This window comes from Pectinophora gossypiella, chromosome 5, assembly GCF_024362695.1.
Source record: "Pectinophora gossypiella chromosome 5, ilPecGoss1.1, whole genome shotgun sequence".
In the NCBI taxonomy this organism is placed as follows: domain Eukaryota; kingdom Metazoa; phylum Arthropoda; class Insecta; order Lepidoptera; family Gelechiidae; genus Pectinophora; species Pectinophora gossypiella.
In genome coordinates, this window is record NC_065408.1 from 14802612 (window position 1) to 14826561 (window position 23950).

The following is a 23950-nucleotide window of genomic DNA, read 5'->3' on the forward strand; positions in this document are numbered from 1 at the left end:
ACCCAGTGATTCATTCAATTAGGTAATTGATTATTGAGATATGACTGTTAGTACCTCTAGATGGCACTAGTGTAGTGAGACGAGTAAAACCTACTGCGAAGGAGAAACAAAAAAATACTATTTTGACAGCTGAGCTGTCCTACGCACCATGCTGTAACTCAAAATGTATACTAAGTATCGCTAGATGGCGTTACTGATACGTAAGTCCTAATTAAATTCTTCAGAAATCATTTATTTTTAATCATGGATTGTCATTAGAACACTGTCACACTATCACTAACCCTGTTCTATAGTACCTACCAACTTTTCAATCCTTTATTGAACCAAAGCTGTTCCACAGGTTGGTGTTTTGGCTAGTAGCCAACGCTTTACCAGAGTTTCCGAATTGATTTTGCTGAGATTTTTTTTTAATGTCATTTCTCAACTTCCAGGGAGAAGATAGTGATGTCCCTGCTGTGTCCGATAGGGCCGGCAGCCAACATCCTAAACCCAAGCGCAGCATTCGTGCACCGGATATTCTTGTCACAGCCCATACTGTCTCTCCCGGACCTGCGCGCGCTTAAACTGACCAACCATCGCGGCTGGAGGGTAAGTGTCTACATTGATATACGCACTCGGCATCATGGCCGTAATAGGGTGGGCAGAGCCACAAATCATCAGAAGACAACTCGCAGCTTTCATATGAAATCGTAAGATCCTAAAAGGACGTAATCCTTCATTCGGTTTTAACGACATGCCCGGTAAATAAAGCTGATAATTCAGACGTAAAATGGAGAGTTCTTCGTGATACCAGAAAAGTTGTCGCTAACACACGCGCAAATAGAGCGTCTGTGGTGAGCATTTGTACTAACTGTCAGTGTTCATTATGATACGATACACCGTCACTAGAGGGCATTTATTTCCACATTAAGTAAGTTATTCGGTTAGCGACATCTAGTAACCCGACGAAATAGAGTAATAATGTGCTACGGTCCTTACCTATTACATAAACAAAAATAAACTGCCAGAAGAGACAAGGGGGTTTAAAAAGGCCACATCGAAGCAATTCATCTAAAAATGTAATATTGCATTTTGACATTTGCGCGTATAAAAGTAAGTGCGCAATGCACAATAATGTCAAATAGCAATATTGCTTTTAGGTGAATTGCTTCGATGTGGCATTTTTAACCCTCCAGATATGATATTTGACATTTTGCTTGCAGACGAAAGTTCTAGACTGCACGTTTGCGCACTCCGACGGCCCTACAGGACTGGAGCCAGCTTTGACCTTCATCGCGGCGGAGGCTGAGGCGGCCGCGCGGGACGGGTACCAGCTGCTCGTGCTGTCTGACCGCGCCGCCGGCCCGGACAGGGTGCCTGTCAGTTCGCTGCTTGCTCTAGGTATGAACTATTTACTAAACAAGACCTCTTTGGACACGTGCCAACTCCGTCAATAAGGCCAACGGCCATGGTCCAGGGGTTCAGCGTTGGGCTTACGATCCGGAGGTCCCAGGTTCGAATCCCGGTGGGGACAAATTACAAGAATCACGACTACAAACTTACATCACTAAGTAGTAACCGCTCCACTTAACGTGCCCGCCAAAGTACGGATCATCTTACTTTCGGACAATCGGGTGTTTAGCCTGTAGTCCTAACCATCAACCTTGATTTTTAAGATATGTTTCTTCCGGTATTTGAAACCAATGATCGTGAGCCCACTGCTCAAAGATTGAAGCACGGAGGCCGTTAGGAATCCCACTAAAGCAAAGAGAAGTGAGTCGCACTAAGTTGTGTAGGAATCAACGCGTTAGAAAAATATATAGAGCGACTTCTCTTTCGCACTCTGTCGTTTTTTAAAACAGAGTAACACTGAAATGCTCCAATTTGCCAGGTGCGGTGCATCACCATCTGATCGAGACCCGTCAGCGTATGAAGGTTGGCATCATTGTGGAAACCGCTGAAGCTAGGGAGGTGCACCACATGTGCGTCCTACTTGGTGAGTACTACACACACACACATCCACGGTACATAACACACAGACGCATTATTCGAATTATTTCATACAGTTAGTCATGGTCCTTTCCTCCAGTAGGCCTGTGAGAGTGAAAGGTTATCGAGGAGAGGGCAAATAGCGTGTATCATGTAACAAAACCAGATATGCTTAATCCTATGCTTAATCCGAAAATTTAGCGAATTACTGACTAATGTATTGAAGCGTGGTGTAGTATGCTCCATACCCCCTCCGGTTGATTGAGGGGAGGCCTGTGTCCAGCAGTGGGACGTATAAAGGCTGTTTATGTATGTTTCATTACTATTCATCATCATCATCAGCCCATTAACGTCCCCACTGCTGGGGCACGGGCATTCCCTATGGATGGGTAGGGAGATCGGGCCTTAACCGCTGCGCCACCAAGCTCCCATTACTAATACTAATTACTATTACTTGTCACATAATAAAAATCATTAAAACTGTAAGTAAATCTTTTACTAAAAGTTCAAAATTGCCTTGCAAAGTAAATTAAAAACATTGGCCGTGGGTAACTTAGTTTTTACGATATGGCAACGCAGGGTGGGATTACGTCAGCTGGGCTAACCTTGAAATGTTAGCTGACACTTTTGAGCATACCTGGTTTTCTTATACCATGTTGTGTACAAGCACACATATCAATACTTATTAATAAACGAAATACGCTACTTACAATAAATATTATAATAGAGAAGTTTAAAATGATTGATAAATACTTTCCTTTCCCGTACAGGCTACGGCGCCGACGCGATCTGCCCGTACTTAGCGTTCGAGCTAGCGTTCGCTCTACGAAACGACAACATACTAGACCCCACACTGACCGACGAGGACATCTACCAAGCGTACCAGAAGGCCATCGAAACGGGCTTGGCTAAAGTCATGGCCAAGATGGGCATCAGTATGCTGCAGTCCTACAAGAGTGCCCAGATATTCGAGGCTGTGGGCTTGAATGAGGATGTGATTGATAAATGCTTCAAAGGAACGCAATCGAGGATTGGTGAGTGGTTCTTCTATATGTATATCTATAGAGGTGAATGACCAACCTGCACTGTGGACGGCAGTTGTGGAGTTGATCAAAAGACGTATGTCTTCTAAGACGGTCGTGTAATGTCCGTCTCATTAATGTGGTATACAGGGTGTTAGTGACATCGTAACGAAAACTTTGAGGGATGATTGAGACCATGATTCTGATTTGATATCAAGTGAAATTTTCCGCCGCAAATGTATGGAACTGAAAATAATTAAAAAACAAAAAAATCTTAAATTTTCCAACTGAAAATTCCACTTGATATCAATTCAGAATCATGGTCTGAACCATCCCCCTCAGTATTCGATGCTTGTATGGCAACCTGTATGTACTTGTACGAGGTGTAACTGACATCGTAACAAATACTGAGAGGGATGATTCAGGTTAATTCTTTAATTCTTTATTGGTGCAATCATCTGTACAAAGGTTCTTAAATTAATTATTTAGCACTTACAACATGACACCCCGTCGGGGCACTGCAAATTTTCTTTCTTTGATATATCAAAAAAAAATAGAAATAAAAAATAGAAGTAACTCAATAATACAATATAAAATACAACAACAGCATCAGACATGATAACAAAGAGCATTTTAACTTAATTAAATGAATTCGTGGATCAAAATAATTATTTCGATTCTAAAAACTCCTGCAGATTATAATATTTTTTATTAATTAGGTAAGTTTTCAATTTTTGCACGAAGTCATTATATTTACTAATATCCTTGTTATTCATGGTTACGATGTCACTAACACCTGTATAACATAGACATATATGGAGCACTTGCATATAACATAGGTGTGGAGGAAACACATTACAAACCTCATCAACCCTGGTGTCAGGGTTAATTCATATTAAGAAACCAATAAAAAGGGAAAGCGGAGGAGATAATCCGAGGACCGACCTCAGTGGCTTGCCATAGGAGAGGCCTACGTCCAGCAGTGAACGAGCGTAGGGTATGAGCGTATGATGATGATGATGAAGAATAAGGAAGAAAAACCCACATAAATTCACGTCTATGTCACTGTGGTTGCAGAGACTATGGAATTACATTTGCTTCGATCCCGGCATACTACTCTTGCTTCCTCCACATCATTTCAAACACGCGCGTTGGCTTAGAGTAGTGGTCCCCGATACCGACCCCGCCGGCGTGGTCGACGATTTCCCTCATTCAGCGCTTATCGCTATCGACCCACTAGGGTCGATTAATTCTTTCAAATATTTTTCCTCTCAGACGACGCCCTGAGCCGAGGTTCGCGCCCAACTGGGCACCCTCAGGCCTGTTGTCTTAAACGTTGTACCGGGTGAGAGCCTTCAGCGCTCCCCATTTGTCCGGCCAAGTAGTTAATGCCATCTGCGGCAAATCTACAATAAGTCACGTCAAAAAAAAAATACGCTTAGAGTAGTTCGTACATCCTCAATTTATAATATTTTTTATTATTATTTGTTACTTTTTAACGGCCCTCGTGGTCCAGTGGTTGAGCGTTCTGCTCACAATCCGGAGGTCCCAGGTTCGAATTCCGGTGAGGACAAATCACTTTGTGATCCCTAGTTTGGTTAGGACATTGCAGGCTGATCACCTGATGGTCCAGAACTAAAACGACCCGTGCTTCGGAAGGCACGTTAAGCCGTTAGTCCCGGTTACTACTTACTGATGTAAATACGTAGTCGTTACTTGAGTCACGTCAGGGCCTTTGGCGGCTCAATAATAACCCTGACACCAGGGTTGATGAGGTTGGTCATCCACCTCACAAACCACACGATAGAAGTAGAGTTGCAAGAAATATTTAGAACTATGTTTTTGTAACAGCTTAGCTATACAGTTGGTATTTCATCAATAATTCATATGAGCCTTTTATTTTCTAGGTGGCGTGAACTTCGAAATCCTGTCGAAAGAGATTTTCGACAGACACGCTCTGACCTACAGTGACGTCAAAGACGCCCTGGTTTTGAGGTAAACATAATTTAACAATAAAAAAATAAATAAAGCGCATTATGTAGTAACATAGTGACGCTGATTCCGATACACACCATATAAGTTTATTTTAAGTTATACCTGTCATTTTCTTATCCGCCGAAAAGGAAAGGGACGGGTAATCGACATATTAATATATAATTGCAGGAACCCCGGCAACTACCACTGGCGCGCTGGTGGGGAGAGGCACATCAACGACCCGATGTCCATCGCCAACCTGCAGGAGGCGGCGCTCAATAACAGCAAGAACGCATACGACAAGTTTAGGTAACAAAAAAAAAATAATAATAATAAAAGTTTATTTAGGTAAAACCTTCGACACACAACATCAACCTCACAACAACAACATCAACCTCACAACAACAACATCAACCTCATAACAACAACATCAACCTCACAACAACAACATTGCCTTTTTTACATTACGTTACGCATTATCTACTTAGGCGAACAAATGGGGAGCGCTGAGGGAGTCCTCAGCGGGTGAGAGTTCACCCGGTACAAAATATAAGAGAACAGGCCCAGTTGGTCGCGAACGTCGGCTCAGGGCGTCATCTGAGAGGATTATATTTGAAAATTAATCGACCCTAGTGGGCCGATAGCGATAAGCTCTGTACTAGGGAAATCGTCGACCACGCCAGTGGGGTCACGTAATATCTACCATACACACCAGAATATAAATATAATTCTTACCGTGTACCGCTTTACACGTAAGTGCAAGCGAGACACAGTTCGCTCGCTATCCCCCTTACGCCGAAGCTTAGGGCTATTTAAGACTAAAGTAAGACAGAGGGCCCAATAAAAAAATGTAATAAAATATAAATATATACGCAAAGGATTCACGGTTTTGTCAACAGTAGGTAAGTTTTATCACATGATCCGCTAGATAAAAGCTTGGGAAAAATTAGTAGGTATTGATTTACTTTATTCTTTTTCTTGTCATTTCGATGGCATTCAAATTTATTTAACCCAGTATTTCGCCCCTCGGACAGCATTTTCGGCAGCATTCATAAGCTCCTCCCGCGTATAGGGCGTTACTCTATTGATATGCCCCATTTTATTTACATATGACAATCACCAAAATTGATAACGTGATTATGTTTCCCAGGGAAAGCTCCCTAGAATCTGTGCGGGCTTGCACCCTGCGTGGGCAGCTCGAGCTGGTGAAACTAGACGAGCCCATCCCGCTGAGCGAGGTGGAGCCTGCCTCTGAGATCGTCAAGAGATTCGCTACAGGTAATCTAGTATTCTACTTCTAAAAGTATATAAAGTTAAGGATTGAAATACCTCTAGATTTTCCTATTCTTGTTGACTTTTCTATCACCCAGAACCGTCATTTGCTAGACTCTTCGTCAGCTATGTTTCATCACTAATTAAGAGCCACGCTCTTGTCGGTGTAGCATTCTCAATTCTTGTCTATCAAAGGCCAATTCCTTCACTTCCATATAAGACACGACGTTCGCCTTCTCTTTATCGGTTCCATGTAAGCTCTTCTCGGTCTTCCCCTTCCTCTCTTTCCTTGTAGCTTTCGGCTATGTTTAAGTTCCATGTAATAGGGGGCGACCCTATTGCCATTAATGGGACACAAATCCTTTAAAAAATGTGATAGAAATTATCTATGATCCAAACATGAATTCAAACTTCTTCTATTCACACACACAAGCATTTATAGATTTGATATTTTCTTTTTAATAAATATTTTATGATTTAGTCTTAACAATTTAAAAAAAAAACTTTATTTTTTTATATTTTGTTATTTTTTCTTGACCATGACTTTTTGGGGGTGGAGGCCTGGAGTCCTAAAACACAGGGTATCCTAGTTTAGGCTCCAGCCTCTACAAATATTGTATTTTTGTATGTATTTATGTATCCATGTGTTTTATTATTTGTAGAGGAAATAAAGATTTTACTTTACTTTACTTTTACTTTCTATCGTGTGGGTTGTGAGGTGAATTGAAAACCTCATCAACCTAATGTCAGGGTTATTATTGAGCTACCAAAGGTCTCTGACATAGCTCATGTAACGATTACTCACTTACATCAATAAGCAAGTAGTAACCAAAGCACGGATCATCTTACTTTCGGACAAACTCATAAAGTCGAATTCAGTGGTTTAGACCCGGAAACGGGATCCCTAACAACGAACGTAACAAAAACGTATGTTCCAGGATTTATGCCAGGTTAATAGGCTCGCCCCCTGTTACATACATAGGACTTAAATATGGCTGACGATGAGTGAATGTACGGTCACGAGTACTTAATATGTATATGTCGTGGCCAGATCATAAAATTGATCATTTCATGATGTGCTCGATCATTTCATGAAATGGTCATATTTCATGTTTCATTCGTCGGCCACATCATGATGTAGTTTGGCCAGATCAATGAACACAAAACGTTTAACGATATGAGCAACTAAATGCATGATTACTTCATGATATGGCCAAACGTTGGCAATCATATCGTAAAATTTGTAACATTATCCACCAATAGTGGCGCTGGTGTCGATTATATTTAAAACTTGATTGATATTATAATCGATGAATCAATGTTATTGTTCAATTTTCCATATCGAATACATACATAATTTTGAACCTAAGAAATTAATCGACTATTCGCATTTTTATTACATCACATAGCATTGACACCGCCTACATTAACGATATGGCCAAACGTTGATTGATATATCATTAAACTTTGACATTTCAACGATATGACCATTTCATGAAATGGTCGACTACATCATGAAATGATCAATTTTACGATCCGGCCACGACACTTTGAAACCATGTCACATTAACTTTTTTTGACAAATTAAACCCTAAGTGTCATAAAATATCAAATATGATAGTGCGACAGGGTTCTAAAATGGCATGTTATTGCCCATGATAGTACATGCTATGTATAGTATAACCTGCCTAACAGTATTGCCTTATTTATTCCAGGTGCTATGTCCTTCGGGTCCATTTCCCTGGAGGCGCACACATCCCTGGCTATCGCCATGAACCGCATCGGAGGCAAGTCCAACACCGGCGAGGGTGGTGAAAACGCCGATAGATACTTGAACCAGGTGAGGCATTCCTCAGGTCTTCGGTTCTCCTTATTATAAGACCGTACAATAGGCTTCCAACGGCTCAAATCAGTTACTTTTTACTAAAAGTCAAAACACGAAGTTACTATGGAATTTGTATGAAAAAGCAACCTGTGACCTGTCACTTGTTATTATATTTTTCTTTAATAAAATTCAATTATGAGTTAAGTGGATAAATTAAAACGTATTTGTCATCTTTAGATCTGTGTTTATATAGCAATCTAATCAGAATTTCATAATTTATTTTTGACCTAGGAAACTACCCAATTTATTCATTTACTTGCGCGAAATGCGTTTCGGAGGTGACCTAACCTGTAGAGGGCTGGTTTTCCCTTCGGGTTGGAAGATCAGAGAGACAGTCACTTCTGTAAAAAACCGGATCTGTCATATCTCAAGGTTAGGTAAGCGGACCCTGTAAATAACGGGATGACGCTAGGGAGATAATGATGACAATTTGATCATTTGTTGGATGTATTTCAGGACCCTGAGTTCAACAAGCGGTCAGCTATCAAGCAAGTGGCATCAGGCAGGTTTGGTGTGACGGCGTCGTACCTAGCCCACGCTGATGACTTGCAGATCAAGATGGCGCAGGGGGCCAAGCCGGGCGAGGGCGGGGAACTGCCAGGTCAGTAACACAATGAGAAAAGTCAAAAAGATATAATTGGATTACAAAATATTTGTCTTGGACGAGATTCCACCCTTTTGGCAATTGCAACTTACGTGGATGCAACTTATGTTATACTATTTTTTATTTTATCATGTATATAGATGTAGGAAACTGAATAGAATGTAAGAAATAATACTATGGAAGGATGATGAATGGTGATTTGGTTGTTTATAGTATGAATTTAGAATGGTTAATGAATGGGACGGAAGGATGTATTAAAAAATATAAGGTGGTTGTCAATTATTGGATTGTAAATGGAAATGGAATGTAAAGGTCATTTGGTTTTATTGAAAATAAAAGGAGTCAAGATTATTTTATTTAATAATCCCTTTTTTATGCTATACATAAAATGTCTTGCTTTTTAATTGGTATATTATATATGACATCATGTCAACTAACATTATGTAATTTTAATTTATAGAAATGAAAATTATGTCGATTTATAATTGTTCACATACGCGAAATTATGGTTTGGTATGTTTTTAGACCTATAAAAACTCAATCAAGACGCTCTGATCACATTTTGCAATGGTTGTTGTTATAGGAGACTAATTTGTTTGATTGAAAGGTAAAGGTTCCTACTACACTCCTCCTACAACTTTCAATTGAGTCGTATCAAAAAGGCACTTTTCATTCCGCCCAGGTTACAAGGTAACCGAAGACATCGCAAAGACCCGGTGCTCGGTCCCCGGCGTGGGGCTGATTTCGCCGCCGCCGCACCACGACATCTACTCCATAGAGGATCTGGCAGAGCTCATATACGACCTCAAGTGCGCCAATCCGCGCGCCAGGATCTCGGTCAAGCTCGTGTCTGAGGTCGGCGTGGGGGTTGTAGCTTCTGGAGTCGCTAAGGTGAGGATATTTCATTGGTAGATTAGACTCTAGCTGTGGCGGTGGTAGCCCAGTTGGCAGAACGCCAGCCTCTCACTTTAAGGTCGCAGGTTCGAATCCAGCACAGGCCTAAACCAATGATTGTCGAATTTGTTTTCGAATTCATGTTTGTTTCATAAATGATTACCAAGTACGGCGAAGGAACACATCGTAAGGAAAGCCACATTCCCGAGAAATGCGTTTTCGGGTGTATGTGACCTAACGTGTATTGGGCTGGTTTTCCCTTCGCGGGTTGTAAGGTCAGACAGGCAGTCGCTTTTGTAAAAAACAGGCAGGACCTGTCAAATCATCATATTAGGTAAGCGGACCCTGTGAAAAAAGGGATAATGCTGGGGACTTTATTGAACACAATGGACACAAGATGCAGAAAGGCACAACAGCTTTAACTCTAACTCAGACTCCAGCTCTAAGTTTGGACAGAAATATACACTATTAAATTGATCATACTCTAATGTTTCTTGTTACAGGGCAAAGCAGAGCACATTGTAATATCGGGACACGACGGCGGCACCGGCGCTAGCTCCTGGACGGGAATCAAGAGCGCTGGGTTACCGTGGGAGCTGGGAGTGGCTGAGACACATCAGGTATGTGGCTGTACAGATTTATAACATAAATAGCCCACTTCCCACTGCTGGGCACAAGAATACCCTCAGTGAACCAGAGGGGGAAGAGAAAACAATACACCTTTATTTGGGAAAATTAAATTTATCTATATTTAGAATGGTCCTACATTCTTCTAGCCCATATGTGATGTCCATCAAAATTTATAATGAACTGCCTAACATATTAAAAGAAGAAAAAAGTGACAAATCTTTATATAAAAAATAAAAAACGTCTAATTAATAAATGTTACTACAGCACTGGTGAATACCTTAATAATACTGATGTTACTATTTTAAAAGCTTCCGTCTCTCTTTTAAACTTCTATTTTGTTGTGCCCAAAAGGGTATGTGATGTGAAACTTATGTAACTTACAAACTTGTACACCATCATAGTATGCAAATTGAAGCGTGCTAGGCCTGCGGTGGGGTGTGAGTTGGATAACCAACCTCATCAACCCACACTATAGAATAAGAAGAACTAATAACATGTAATAATTGATGTCTGTTATCTTTCCAGGTGTTAGTACTAAACGACTTGAGGTCTCGAGTGGTGGTGCAAGCCGACGGTCAGATCAGGACTGGCTTCGACGTGATGGTCGCCGCACTGTTGGGAGCTGACGAGTTTGGGTTTAGTACTGCGCCGCTCATTGCACTCGGTAAGAGGCCTTTCGGAGTAGTTCTATAATTAAATTGTATTCTTCATTTGTCCCTTATTAGCATGAACGATCACGAATGCTCATGGAACGATAGATAATAAGCAGCTTGTTTTTTTGGTGGCAATGTATTAAAAAAGGGATTATAAAAAAAAAATAATAATAATAAATAATGATAATAATGCGTGTGCTTCAAATATTTTGCTATTTATTTTGTCTCTGGTTTATTCTTAGCGCAATAGTTGGCCTTGACAGCTACCTATAGAGGTGATTTTGTACCTAATAGAGAGGACTTAGATACTAGAACGGAAGGCGATTGGGGCAACCACCATTCTACACGCCCTATCTATGGAGTAATGAAAATGGAGGCGATTACTCCACCTACAAGAGCGCAGCTCTTAAATAAAGAGAGAGAGAGAGAGATACTTATAGACTTTTCAATGAACCCAATATTTATATTTAAAAAAAAAACATTTGTAATACGTATTCCCTATTTGAATTAATGTTATCTTTCGCAGGTTGCACGATGATGCGTAAGTGTCACCTCAACACTTGCCCGGTGGGCATCGCCACACAGGACCCGGTGCTTCGGGCCAAGTTCGCCGGCAAGCCCGAGCATGTCATCAACTACCTCTTCATGTTAGCCGAGGAGGTATAAATTAATTAAAGACCACGCTAAAATTTTCATGAATTTTCCACTTGATGTCAACTCTGAATCATGGTCTGAATCATCCCTCTCAGTATTTGTTACGTTGTCACAACGGCCTCTGTGGTCCAGTGGCTGAGCGTTGGACTCACGATCCGGAGGCCCCAGGTTCGAATCCCGGTGGGGACATATCACAAAAATCACTTTGTGATCCCTAGTTTGGTTAGGACATTACAGGCTCACCTGATTGTCCGAAAGTAAGATCCGTGCTTCGGAAGGCACGTTAAGCCGTCGGTCCCGGTCACTATTTACTGATATAAGTACGTAGTCGTTACATGAGCCATGTCAGGGGCCTTTGGCTGCTCAATAATCCTGACACCAGGGTTGATGGGGTTGGTATTCCACCTCACAACCCACACGATAAGAAGAGAAGACGAACACCTATACCTACTTGTATATGGATGTACTTGTACGGGGTGTAAGTGACATCGTAACAAATACTGAGAGGGGTGATTCAGCTCATTATTCTGAATTAATATAAAGTGGAATTTTCCATGGCTTTTTGCCACTTACCGGTATGTCAAGTTATTTACGAAATCGTGTAAGTGGCTAAGCACAGACAAATAACGACATTAAACCAATTTTAAGATTATTTCGCTACTTTGAGTGTATTTTGGCGTCAGTAATCAGAGACTGCTTCCATATTTACCTCCGTTCACCGCCTCATCATTACACCATTAACAAAACCCTCACGTCCCCAGGTCCGCCAACACATGGCCGAGGTGGGCGTGCGCAGGTTCCAGGACCTGATCGGGCGCACGGACCTGCTGAAGGTCCGCGAGAACAACGAAAACCCTAAGGCGAGGATGCTCAACCTGAGTCTCATACTGAAGAACGCTCTACATATGCGCCCCGGAGTGAACATCATTGGAGGGTCCAAGTCGCAGGTGAGATTGGTTTATTTTTAGAGGTTGATGCTTACAATACAATAAAGCCTTTATGGCACGCAAAAGAAACGCAAACGTGCCTTTAAGTATTTGACAGCCGAGCAAAGTTCAATCGAATTATTTGATACTTGGATTCAACTTGCTTAGCTATGAAATATCTTGTTCTTGGAACCTCAGAAGGGAAAGTGGAACCCTTATATTCTTTGTTGGTAAGACGGTGAACATAATACACAAATACAAAACCCTTAAGCACTCAAAACAAACATTAAAATAAACAATTATAATCAGTTATATTAATAATAGAATAACCCATAATTTTCCGCTCAGGACTTCCAACTAGAGAAGCGCCTGGACAACCAGCTGATCGAACAGTGCGCCGGGATACTGGACGGCAGCCAGAAACACGTGGACATCTCCATGAGGATCACCAACGAGGACCGCACCTTCACCTCCACGCTCTCATACCACATCGCTATGTAAGTTGTACCATTACGGTGTGAGACAGAGAGTGTACTCTTAGCAGCTTATCACTACGAATAACACTACGTATCGAACGGCAACTCTCCGCTCCCCGCCAGCATCTGAGCTAGGTTTACCTCACCCCCCTCGAACATAGTTTAGACTTGAATCGTAAGGTGTCAGACATCACACACAGTTGCGCGTGGAGATAATATCAATGTGTAGTGTCTGTGTAAAACGAGGTTGTTTGTATGAAGTGTCCGGGGTGTGACTACAGTAAAAAGAGGGAGGTAATGACGGAAAATTCCACTTGATATTAACTCAGAATCATGGTCTGAATCATCCCCCTCAGTATTCGTTATGATGTCACTTACACCCTGTATAGCATAGTTTTGACATAGATGCCTACGCTTTCGGGGATAAGGCATGACGCTATGTTATGTTGTTATGTTCAAGTCTTCTGTCGTGTGGGTTGTGAGGAGGATTACTAGCCTCAGCAACCCTAAAGCCGCCAAAGGCCCCTGACATGACTCATGTAACGATTACTCACTTACATCAGTAAGTAGCAACCGGGTCCAACGGCTTAACACGCCTTCCGGAGCACGGATCATTTTACTTTCGGACAATCAGGTGATCAGCCTGTGATGTCCTAACCAAACTAGGGATCACAAAGTGATTTTTGTGATATGTCCCCACCGGGATTCGAACCCGGGACCGAATGAGCCCAACGCTCAACCACTGGACCACGGAGGCCGTTATTCTATGTTGAAGTTGTCACCCTACTTGCCTTCTCGCAGGAAATACGGCGACCATGGTCTCCCGGACGGATACACAGTGAACATCTCTCTAGTTGGCTCCGCGGGGCAGAGCTTCTGCGCCTTCCTCTCTAAAGGCATCACTGTCACGCTGGAAGGAGACGCCAATGATTATGTCGGTAAGTCGAGTGCCCTGTTAAAACAGGGTTATCAATCACTTCAAGAGTACACCACATAGAACCCCAGTGGAAATGTGCTCGAGAAAATTGTGGGGTATAAAATAAAGAAGGGTTATGTTGATTATTTGTTTAGTAAGGACTTGCATCACCTGATTGCCAAGGAGCCTTCTTGGCACGCTAAGCCGTCGGTCCCGGGCTACTAGCCCAAACACCTCCACCAACCCGCAGTGGAGCAGCGTGGGGGAGTCGCTCCATACCCCCTCCGGTTGATTGAGAGGAGGCCTGTGCCCAGCAGTGGGACGTGTATAGGCTGTTTATGTTATGTATTTTTATTACCTTGACTGCTTTTATTTCCAAAAAACCAAATGCCCCTTACATTCCGACAGAAGTCGCAGGTTCGAATGCAGCAGAGGCCTAAACCAAGATTGTCGAATTTGTTTTCGAATTCTTGTTTGGGTCATTCACGTTCTTTAGCAGTGAAGGAAACCCATATTCCCGAGAAATGCGTTTCAGAGGTATGTGACCTGCATTGGGCTGATTTTCTCTTAGCGGGTTGGAAGGTCAGACAGGCAGTCGCTTCTGTAAAAAACCGGACCTGTCAAATCTTCAGGTTAGGTAAGCGGACCCTGTGAGAAACGGGATAATGCTAGGGAGATGATGATGATGATAATGGTTTCCAGGCAAGGGCTTGTCTGGCGGCACGGTGATCATCTACCCTCCCAAGAACTCCCCGTTCGAGTCGCACCTCAACGTTATCGTCGGCAACGTGTGCCTGTACGGAGCCACATCCGGAAGGGCTTACTTCAGGTACAATCTTCTTATTCCTATTTTTCTTATTCTTACGAGCATTACGATCTGGAGATCCGAGTTCGATTCCCGATGGGGACATTGTCAAAATCACTTTGTGAGACTGTCCTTTGTTTGGTAAGGACTTTTAAGGCTTGAATCACCTTATTGTCTGAAAAAATATGATGATTCCGTGCTTCGGACGGCACGTTAAGCTGTTGGTCCCGGCTATTAGCCGTAAAACACCTCCACCAACCCGCAGTGGAGCAGCGTGGTGAAGTATGCTCCATACAACCTCCGGTTGATTGAGGGCAGGCCTTTGCCCAGCAGTGTGACGTATATATAGGTTTAAGGTTTAAGGTTTAAGATACTTTATTTCTCAAAAGAATACATTTGATTCGCTTACTGAGAAACAATCAATTTCATAATATAGTAGTTTAAACAACATTGGAATTGGACTAAGGTAGGTAGGTACTTAAATAACATTCCGAGACTTACTATACTAATTAGTAGGTAGGTATCTGTGTTCCATATGCGTCGACACTTTAATTGTTCCATCCACCAGCAACACAAGATTCACACTATGATTAAAACCATTAATAATGTTTAAGAATGTGGGCTTTTAATGCCTTTTTAAAGATATTTAGAGTTTTAGTATTTTTAATCTCAGTGGGTAGATGGTTATAAAGCTGCACTCCTTCGTAAACTACACTTTTTTTTCCATAATTTGTCCTTGGTCGTCCAGTGCAAAGAAAACTAGCCCGTCTCATAATACGCTTTTGTACAGTTACTTTTTTTGTGAAGGTAAGTTGCGAATGTAGGTCTTTATTTATTATTTTTCTTATTAGTAGGCAGGTATTGTATGTATAGGTTTGTTTGACATTCATTATATGTGTCGTTTTATAAATTTTCTTTGTGGGAGTTAAACGTTTAAAGTTAAAAAGTATTTTTATGAGTTTATTTTGAGACCTCTGTAGGTTTATCTGATTAGTTTTCGCGGCCGACCCCCATAGTTCAATTAGGTAGTCAATGTGCGGTTTGACGAGTGAGTTGTAGATGGTATATTTTACTAGGCGCGGTAGGCAACGTGTAGCTCCGTATAGGACTCCAGTTAAAGATGACAATTTTGACTTCAATTTTTTTAAGTGTGGTTTCCAAGTAAGTTGACTATCTAAAATTAAGCCAAGGTATTTTTCTTGATGTTTTTCATTAAGGACGTCACCATTTATTGTTAAGGGTTTGAAACTAGCAATTTTTTTATTGACTGCGGAGAATATAATGTACGTTGATTTAGCCGTGTTGATTGTTAGCAAATTATTTTGGAAATAAGCATTAAGTTTATTTAAATCATTTTGAGCAGATTCCACTATAGCATGAACGTCGCTGCCGAAGTAGAACAAGCACGTGTCGTCCGCATATAGCGTAAGCTGTCCCCTCAATCCGATTTCGTGTATATAGTATATATAGTATATAGGCTGTTTATGTTTACGAGCATTACAATTGAACAAACTTACTAACATTAACATTAAGTTCAGTTGTACCTACTAACACCTATGGAATCAAATCCGAAATAAACATTAATTCATTCAATTGGGTCGTGTACTAGGTTCAATATTAATTATGAAATTTTAATTACTAAATAAAGACAGATCAAAAACTAACGACAAACATTTACATTTTTCTATTTAACTCATTTATGAATTTTAATCAATAAGTCAAACATTTATCACGTTTCTCTATGACGTCACAGTGTACTTTTTCATACAAATTCCATAGTAATTTCGTGTTTTGACGTTTAGTAAAATGTAACTTATTTAACTGCTTGGAAACTGGCCTATTGAGCCACCAAAAGTCTAGAGGATATGTGTCATGAAATGTCTTTGTGGTCCACTCAACGAACGACTAACCATGGTGGCAGGGTTATTATTAACGTTACTACGGTCTATACTGACTGAACTCCTTGTATTCCACAGAGGCATAGCATCGGAGCGGTTCTGCGTGCGCAACTCGGGCTGCACGGCGGTGGTGGAGGGCGTGGGCGACCACGGCTGCGAGTACATGACGGCTGGCACCGTGCTCATCCTGGGGCTCACCGGCCGGAACTTCGCTGCTGGCATGAGTGGTCAGTACCAACAACTGGTATGAAGCGTCTCGGCGGCGAATTATGGCACACCCCGGACACTTCATTTAAACTAGTTTTACACAGACACTACAAATTGACTGCATCTGTGTTTGTGACTTCTGGCACCATACGATTCAAGTCTAAACTATGTTCAAGGGAGGTAAACCTAGCTCAGACGCCGGTGGGGAGCGGAGAGTTGCCGTTCTATACGTAGTATTATTCCTTATTCTATGGTTATGGTTCGGACATTTAGATATAATAAATGAAAGTAGACTTGGACTTGGAAGAAGAAGGCCTTGGGAGATACCGCGATCAGATCTAGGGTGTCTTAAAGAAAGACCCTGGCCTTTCCGACACCAGAGTACTCTAAACCGGCGAGCATGAATTTAGTCTTAGATGAGAGTGAATGAAGCGAAATTGGTGTGTCAGGATCCTAGAATTCAGTAGTCTCTGCTGCTGCTCATCATTAGTTTAAGAGCCACGCTCTTGTCGGTGTAGCATTCTCCATTCTTGCCTATACAACGGGAAATAGGCATGTGTGTATGTATCTGAGGCGTGCTATCGCCTTTTTACGCTCTATTATCTCAGACTTTACATAATAACCGGCAAACCACAAGGTTTTCTATGACGTCACAGTGTGACGTCTACGTACAAATTCCATAGTATTTTTTGTTATGACGTTTAGTACAAAGTAACTGATTTTGACTATTACATAATAACCGTCATACCTACAAGGTTTTCTATGACGTCGCAGTGTGCTTCTTCATACAAACTCCATAGTAATTTCGTGTTTTGACGTTTAGTAAAAAGTAACTGATTTCACTAGTTGGAAACTAGCCTATTGAGCCAGCAAGGTCATGTATCACTCAAATGCCACTCCCTAATCCCCAGGCGGCATCGCATATGTGTACGACATCGACGGGTCGTTCAAGGACAAGTGCAACCACGAGATGGTGGAGCTACTGCCGCTGGAGAAGCAAGATGATCTGAACGAGGTCAAACAACTGCTGCAAGAGTTCGTGCAGTATACCGGGTGAGTGCACTAGCTTATGTGGTGACAGATTTTCAAATGACAGTTCTAAAAAATAATACTATCCTTCTCTAACTATAAGTGCCTCCGTGGTCCAGTGGTTGAGCGTTGGGTTCAAGATCCGGAGGTTCCGGGTTCGAATCCCGGTGGGGACATACCACAAAAATCACTTTGTGATCCCTAGTTTGGTTAGGACAACATTACAGGCTAATCACCTGATTGTCCGAAAGTAAGATGATCCGTGCTTCCGAAGGCGGCATGTTCAGTGGTTGGTCCCAGTTACTACGTACTGATGTAAGTAAGTAGTCATTACATGAGCCATGTCAGGGGCCTTTGGCGGCTCAATATAACCCTGACACCAGACGATAGAAGAAGACTATAAGTGCAAGAAACAGACATAGTTTTGCATTGGGTTTTGACTTTGATTCTGGCTGACACCAGCTTAAAACTCGATCTGTCTCTTTCTTGCACTTGTCGTAAGAGAAGGATGGCAATATTAGGGAATCTACACCAGTTCTGAAACTAGTTTTACCTGTTTCTTCTACTTTTAAAGCACTATTTTTAAAGCTGTCACATTCGAGTATAATAAATTTTGTGTCTACCTGAATCAACACCAGCAAACTACCAAAGCCAAAGTGGCGATTGCAGTTCTCAGAAACAATATAAAAATTTTACCTTCCAATAAAATTTGTATTATGTTTCCTCCGACGTCCGAAGTCCATTTATGAGAGTGCCTCGTCCTCATACCGCATCGCGCCGCTAGATGTCGCTTCCCGTCTAGGAAAACCCTTGCCAAGGGCCCCCTGGTGGCTAAACGGGGTACTATCCCCCCCGCCCGAGCCATACAAGCCGCCATATTCTTACCTCATTGTTCGGCTCATAATGATGTTGAGGTCCACCAGGAAGACCTAACATGGACTTCGGACGTCGGAGGAAACATAATACAAATTTTATTGGAAGGTAAAATTTTTATATTATGTGTTCCGTTAGACGTCCGAAGTCCATTTATGAGAGACGTGTTTGTTATCTCCTGGTGGCTTGTGTGGAAAATAATAAAATGAAATACGCAACAATGTGATTACATGAAGTGTATATTGTATGTATACAAACAATAGGAAAACATTTCTGATAAGTGAATCAGCTTAATTTGATTAATTCAATTAATTAACACATCTACGAGGGCATAGAAAAATATTGGGATAAAGATTTCTCAGACACGCTATTATCTGTTTTAGATATAGGTTTCTTATAGAACTTCCTAAAGGTATATTCATGCCGCCAGTTGGCTTTCGCTAGAATTTCATTAACAGGGTAATTTTCTATCCAGTTTAACGACGATACTGCTGCTCTACAACTACCAGGGGACGCATGTATGCCAGCATCCTTCAGCAGGGTCCTAACCCAACCTCCTATGATGGCCGGTGAAGCTGGCTGATGAGGAGCTCTAGTTGTTAAAAATAAATTTGTGAAAGGACCTCTAATATTTTTTGTTATTTCTACTAACGCTTTCAGCCAGTAAACTGGGCTGATGTTTTTATCAGGAGCGTGTAATAACGTCCACTTTGATTGTTGGTACGACGTTGAATCGGTTTTTGAGCCAAATGAGGGACACAGAGTAATAGAATCAGCATCGACTATAAAATGGTCTTGATCGCAATGTAACAATGACAGGTCATGTACTCTGCGTCCGGATGCTAGCAATAAGATCGTAGCTGTTCGTCTTGAAATATCAAACAGACTGTTATGTGGGTTTGTAGATCTTAAATGTCTAATAACTAGTCTTGCATCCCAAATGGGAACCTTGGGAGGTACAGGTCTGGCTAGAGAAATTGCTTTCAGAATATGCTTTACAATATTGCTACTAGAAATCTGTACATTGGAAACAGTCTCGCAGACAGATGCTATAGCTGACTTGTGAACAAGGATTGTACGGTATGCTAGATTTCCAGACAGAAATAGATGTGCCAAATATCTAGCCACTTGTGGTGGTTTTGGTAAGTGTGGAGTAACATTATTCTCACGACACCAGCTTGACCACCTAGCCCAAATTGGCGCATACGTTTTAAATGTCGAAGGTCTCCAACACGATAAAAGAAGGTTCTTTTCTTCCTGAGACCAGTTCTCGGTTAACGTATCCCACCCGAAATGAGCCAGGCTTCTAGTTCCAGGCTGTTGACTTGAGCTGGAGGATGGCCCGTTTTCGTATCTATCAGCGTGTCTTGAAGATTCTGTATTTTCATCGGCCGTGTCAACGCTCGGAGCTTCAGGTCGGGTCGCCAAAACGGTTTCGTCCATTTCGGGGTTATCATTATGAAGTGTCCCGACGCCGCGTTGAGATGTTGAAGAACACGTGGGATTAGCCCCGGTGGAGGGAACAGCCAAGCAAGACTGTAATGCCAGGATTTGCTGAACGCGTTGTGATAGCAGGCGTTCGAGTCTGACAAGTCGCGCGTAACATAATTCGGAACGACGTGTGCTGTTCTTGAGGCAAATAAGTCGACGTCTGGAGTGCCCCAGCGATGGAATATTTTTGATGTCGCCTCCACTTGTAGGTGCCATTCGGAGCCTGCGCGATTGCGCGAGAGGTGGTCGGCTTCCGTGTTGTACAGCCCCGGAAGGTGGTGAGGGACCAGTACAACATTGAGGCTGTCCGCCAGAGCCAGTAGTTCCTTGGTCAATCTCAGCAACAGAGGGGACTTGGTTCCTCCCTCGTTCTTGATGTACGAGATCACCGTCTGGTTGTCGCTTTGTAGAATCACAGTCGAGTCTTCGAGAACTGCTGCTTTTTTCGAGAGGGCTGCGATCACTGCGTACATCTCTTTGGCGTTGCAGTGCCAAGTCTTTTGATGATTGTTCCAGGAGCCCTGAATCTCTTCGTTGTTGACTACAGCTCCCCATTTTATGTCTGAAGCATCTGTGGTCACGTAGTTTGTTGGAAATGCGTTTTGGTGTATCACTGTACTTTGACTGACATTCTCTAGCCACCACTCGAGTTCGTCTCGCACTTCGTCTAGATATGGAACTGCCTTCCGCGGTGTCTGGCGAAGTAGTCTGCTGTGGCGTTGCAGCGTACGGCAATGCAACCTTCCCCGGAGGGTGATGAAGGTCGCAAAGTTGAGAAGCCCTAAGAGGCGTTGCGCCTGCTTGAGGGTCCAACTGCCGGCTGCGAGTCGAGTCATCAGGCTCTGGCGGATCTTGGTGATCTTGTCTGGGGGCAGGGACTTCGCATTTGTTCGTGTGTCCCAGTTGATGCCAAGGTACTCCATCTTTTGTACTGGATTCAGTATGGATTTGTCCAGATTGACGCACCAACCCAGACTGGTGAGAAAATTCACTGCGAAATGTGCTTGTGATCGCAGTACGTTCTGGTCTTGATGAGCAATGCAGTAGTCGTCCAGATATACTACCACCCGGATGCCTTTGCCACGTAGTATTTCGGCTGTCCAATTCGTTACCGATGCAAACATTTTCGGTGCCGTCGCCAAGCCAAACGGTAAGCACGTCATCTGTAGCAGGCGGCCGTTGTAACTGACACGCAGAAACCGCCGGTGTTGTGGTCTTATTGGTATGTGATAGTAGGCCTGACTGATGTCTAATTTCACCATCCAATCGCCTGGTTGGAGGAAATTCGGCATTTGACGATGATGGAAAAGATAAAAGTGTTTGGTGTTCATGTATTGATTTAAACTTTTTAAGTTGAAGATCACACGGTTTTTTCCGTTGCTCTTTGATATTAGAAACAGTGGAGATATGAAGGATGGGGTTAATGGTGCGGGTTCTAAAACGCAATCCTGAATCATAATTTGAATCTCGGTTGACATCTCTTGAGAAACTGGGGTCTGAAATTGTGATATCACGTCTAAAGTTGGAAAAATTAAAGGCGGTGTCTGGTTGAATGGGATTCGAGCCCCGGTTATAATTTTGAGGATGGCTTTGGGTGGATTGTAGAGGACCCAGGCTTTCCGATAATGTTGTAGACAACCGCCTGAAAAGGTCACCGAGTCATTTTTGCTTTTTACCCGTTCTACGGGATCCCTTTGAATTCCGCCCCCCCTTTTTCTTTTCCTCGTCATGATATTTTCTGTTGTGGGAATTGCTTTTGCTTTCGTTTAGCTGGTCGACCGTGAAATGTCTTTTCTTGATTAGATGTTGTAGGTACAGGAGATTTTGCGCGGGTAGGTTGAGATTTCGGCTTCTCTTTTTGTATTTTTTCTATACCTCCAATTTTTTTGTATATAAGTCGTTAAGGACTGCGGATTAAACATATACTCAGAAGACGGCGGTATTTTTTCAATATCTTCACGCAAATATTTGTCCTTTAATGGTTTTAACAATGACCGACGGCGCAGTTCTAATATCTCAGCACGTTTTCCACAAATCATTTGAAGAATATCACGAGACCTGGTTTTATAACTAGAATCGTTGCCAAACAATTCGGTCAATTTGTCATAAAGGACAGCGGGAGTCAATATTAAATCAGGAGTGGCAGACCAATCAATAAGCGCTTGTAAGTTTGAGCTTACGGACTCATTTTGTCCCAAAAAGGCGTTAGACAGCGCAGCGAAGCTGCGTTCCATCTGATGCCAGCGAATAGGGGCAAAAGGGTCTTCTAATCGACGTAATTCTTCATTTACTTTTAATTCAGTAAAAGCAGGGTAAGCCACGTATTTCTTTTGAATATCAGTATAACGGACAGCATTCCAGTCGGGAGAATCGAATCTTTGCAAAACAGATATTTTTTGTACGCGCTCCGGTATAGCCTTAGCCACGACTGGGTCTTTGATAGAAACGCTTAGATCGGTAATGGCATCTACCTTGAAAGACGGTACAGGCGGAGCGGGGGGTCGTAAGAAAGGCTCATGTACTATGTCGTGCGGTATCGTAGTCGAAACGGATGTCGCAGGTAAATTTGGTAAAGGTACGTGCGGTACCGTAGTCGAAACGGATGTCGCAGGTAAATTTGGTAAAGGTACCGTGCTATTAGAGGCTTGTATAAAAGTAGCGTGTGCATGAATCATATTATCGAATTGACTCACCAACCGTTGTGACAATTTGTCAAACCTTCGTTCCAAATCCCGCGAAGAAAATCGCTTCCGCTTTGCTGGTGGCGCCGACGCGTCGCGACACGTGGTCAGCGTCGACGGTGCGATCGGTGGATCAGGGGCCTGCCCGGCCCCATCGGATTTTGGCACCGAATCCGATTCCGATGTCCCGTCCGACGAGCTTTCACTATCACTGCTGCTACTACTACGCGGAGAGTCAGAAGATCCGGATCTTTTTCTTGGTGGCAATGAGGGTAGCATTTTCGTAAAAACACAAATTTTTTACGACTTCTAGACGGAAAACTAATAATTTCACTAGAATTTAACACTAGGATTTAAATTTTCTACTTTAATCTTGAAAATTTTGTAAAAAGTTACACTAATTTGCACAAAGAAAATTTTGATCGAAAATTTTGTATCTATCGGCGTGCGGTCGGTATGAAAAACGACGCAACAATGAGGTAAGAATATGGCGGCTTGTATGGCTCGGGCGGGGGGATAGTACCCCGTTTAGCCACCAGGGGGCGCTTGGCAAGGGTTTTCCTAGACGGGAAGCGACATCTAGCGGCGCGATGCGGTATGAGGACGAGGCACTCTCATAAATGGACTTCGGACGTCTAACGGAACACATAATACATCATTTTTCTATTCTTCTATTATAAAGTTTTAAATTTGTTCTATTTTAAGACTTCCGGTATGGAGATGTCTAAAAATGGAACAAATTTAAAAGTTTATAGATGTCGGCATCCAAAGAGATTAAATAAATATTTTTATTGATAATATTTTCAGTTGCGAAACGCACGGATGGATCAATGTTGAAAGAATATCGGACTTAATATCTGTAACTGGTATAAGAAACAATGTCAATTTTTAGTACAAAGTTATTACATGTAGCTTGGGAAGAATGAGTGTATATACTATGCACCGCTGCATACCCCTTTTGAGGATACACGCGTGATGTGACCAGCCTATGTTATGTGTTGCGTTACGTAGTTGTATTCATTATTGTACAGTGTAAAAATAAAGTCGAGAAACTTAAGACATTTAATAGTTAATGTAACGTTTTTGTACTCG

The 23950-nt window shown here is 42.3% G+C and overlaps 1 protein-coding gene across 1 annotated transcript in view; it reads left to right on the forward strand.

Moving 5' to 3' along the window:
- Nucleotides 1-23950, forward strand: part of LOC126367002 (uncharacterized) — a 109649-nt gene that overhangs the window by 71909 nt on the left and 13790 nt on the right. The window contains exons 14-32 of the mRNA XM_050010351.1: nucleotides 432-588; nucleotides 1203-1380; nucleotides 1871-1975; nucleotides 2739-3002; nucleotides 4898-4985; nucleotides 5154-5273; nucleotides 6115-6242; nucleotides 7952-8076; nucleotides 8578-8722; nucleotides 9408-9616; nucleotides 10123-10239; nucleotides 10775-10913; nucleotides 11429-11562; nucleotides 12318-12503; nucleotides 12831-12979; nucleotides 13760-13896; nucleotides 14577-14703; nucleotides 16656-16804; nucleotides 17696-17837. Of these exons, the coding sequence (XP_049866308.1) occupies nucleotides 432-588; nucleotides 1203-1380; nucleotides 1871-1975; nucleotides 2739-3002; nucleotides 4898-4985; nucleotides 5154-5273; nucleotides 6115-6242; nucleotides 7952-8076; nucleotides 8578-8722; nucleotides 9408-9616; nucleotides 10123-10239; nucleotides 10775-10913; nucleotides 11429-11562; nucleotides 12318-12503; nucleotides 12831-12979; nucleotides 13760-13896; nucleotides 14577-14703; nucleotides 16656-16804; nucleotides 17696-17837 (2799 nt within the window). The remainder of the gene's footprint in view (nucleotides 1-431; nucleotides 589-1202; nucleotides 1381-1870; nucleotides 1976-2738; nucleotides 3003-4897; nucleotides 4986-5153; nucleotides 5274-6114; nucleotides 6243-7951; nucleotides 8077-8577; nucleotides 8723-9407; nucleotides 9617-10122; nucleotides 10240-10774; nucleotides 10914-11428; nucleotides 11563-12317; nucleotides 12504-12830; nucleotides 12980-13759; nucleotides 13897-14576; nucleotides 14704-16655; nucleotides 16805-17695; nucleotides 17838-23950) is intronic.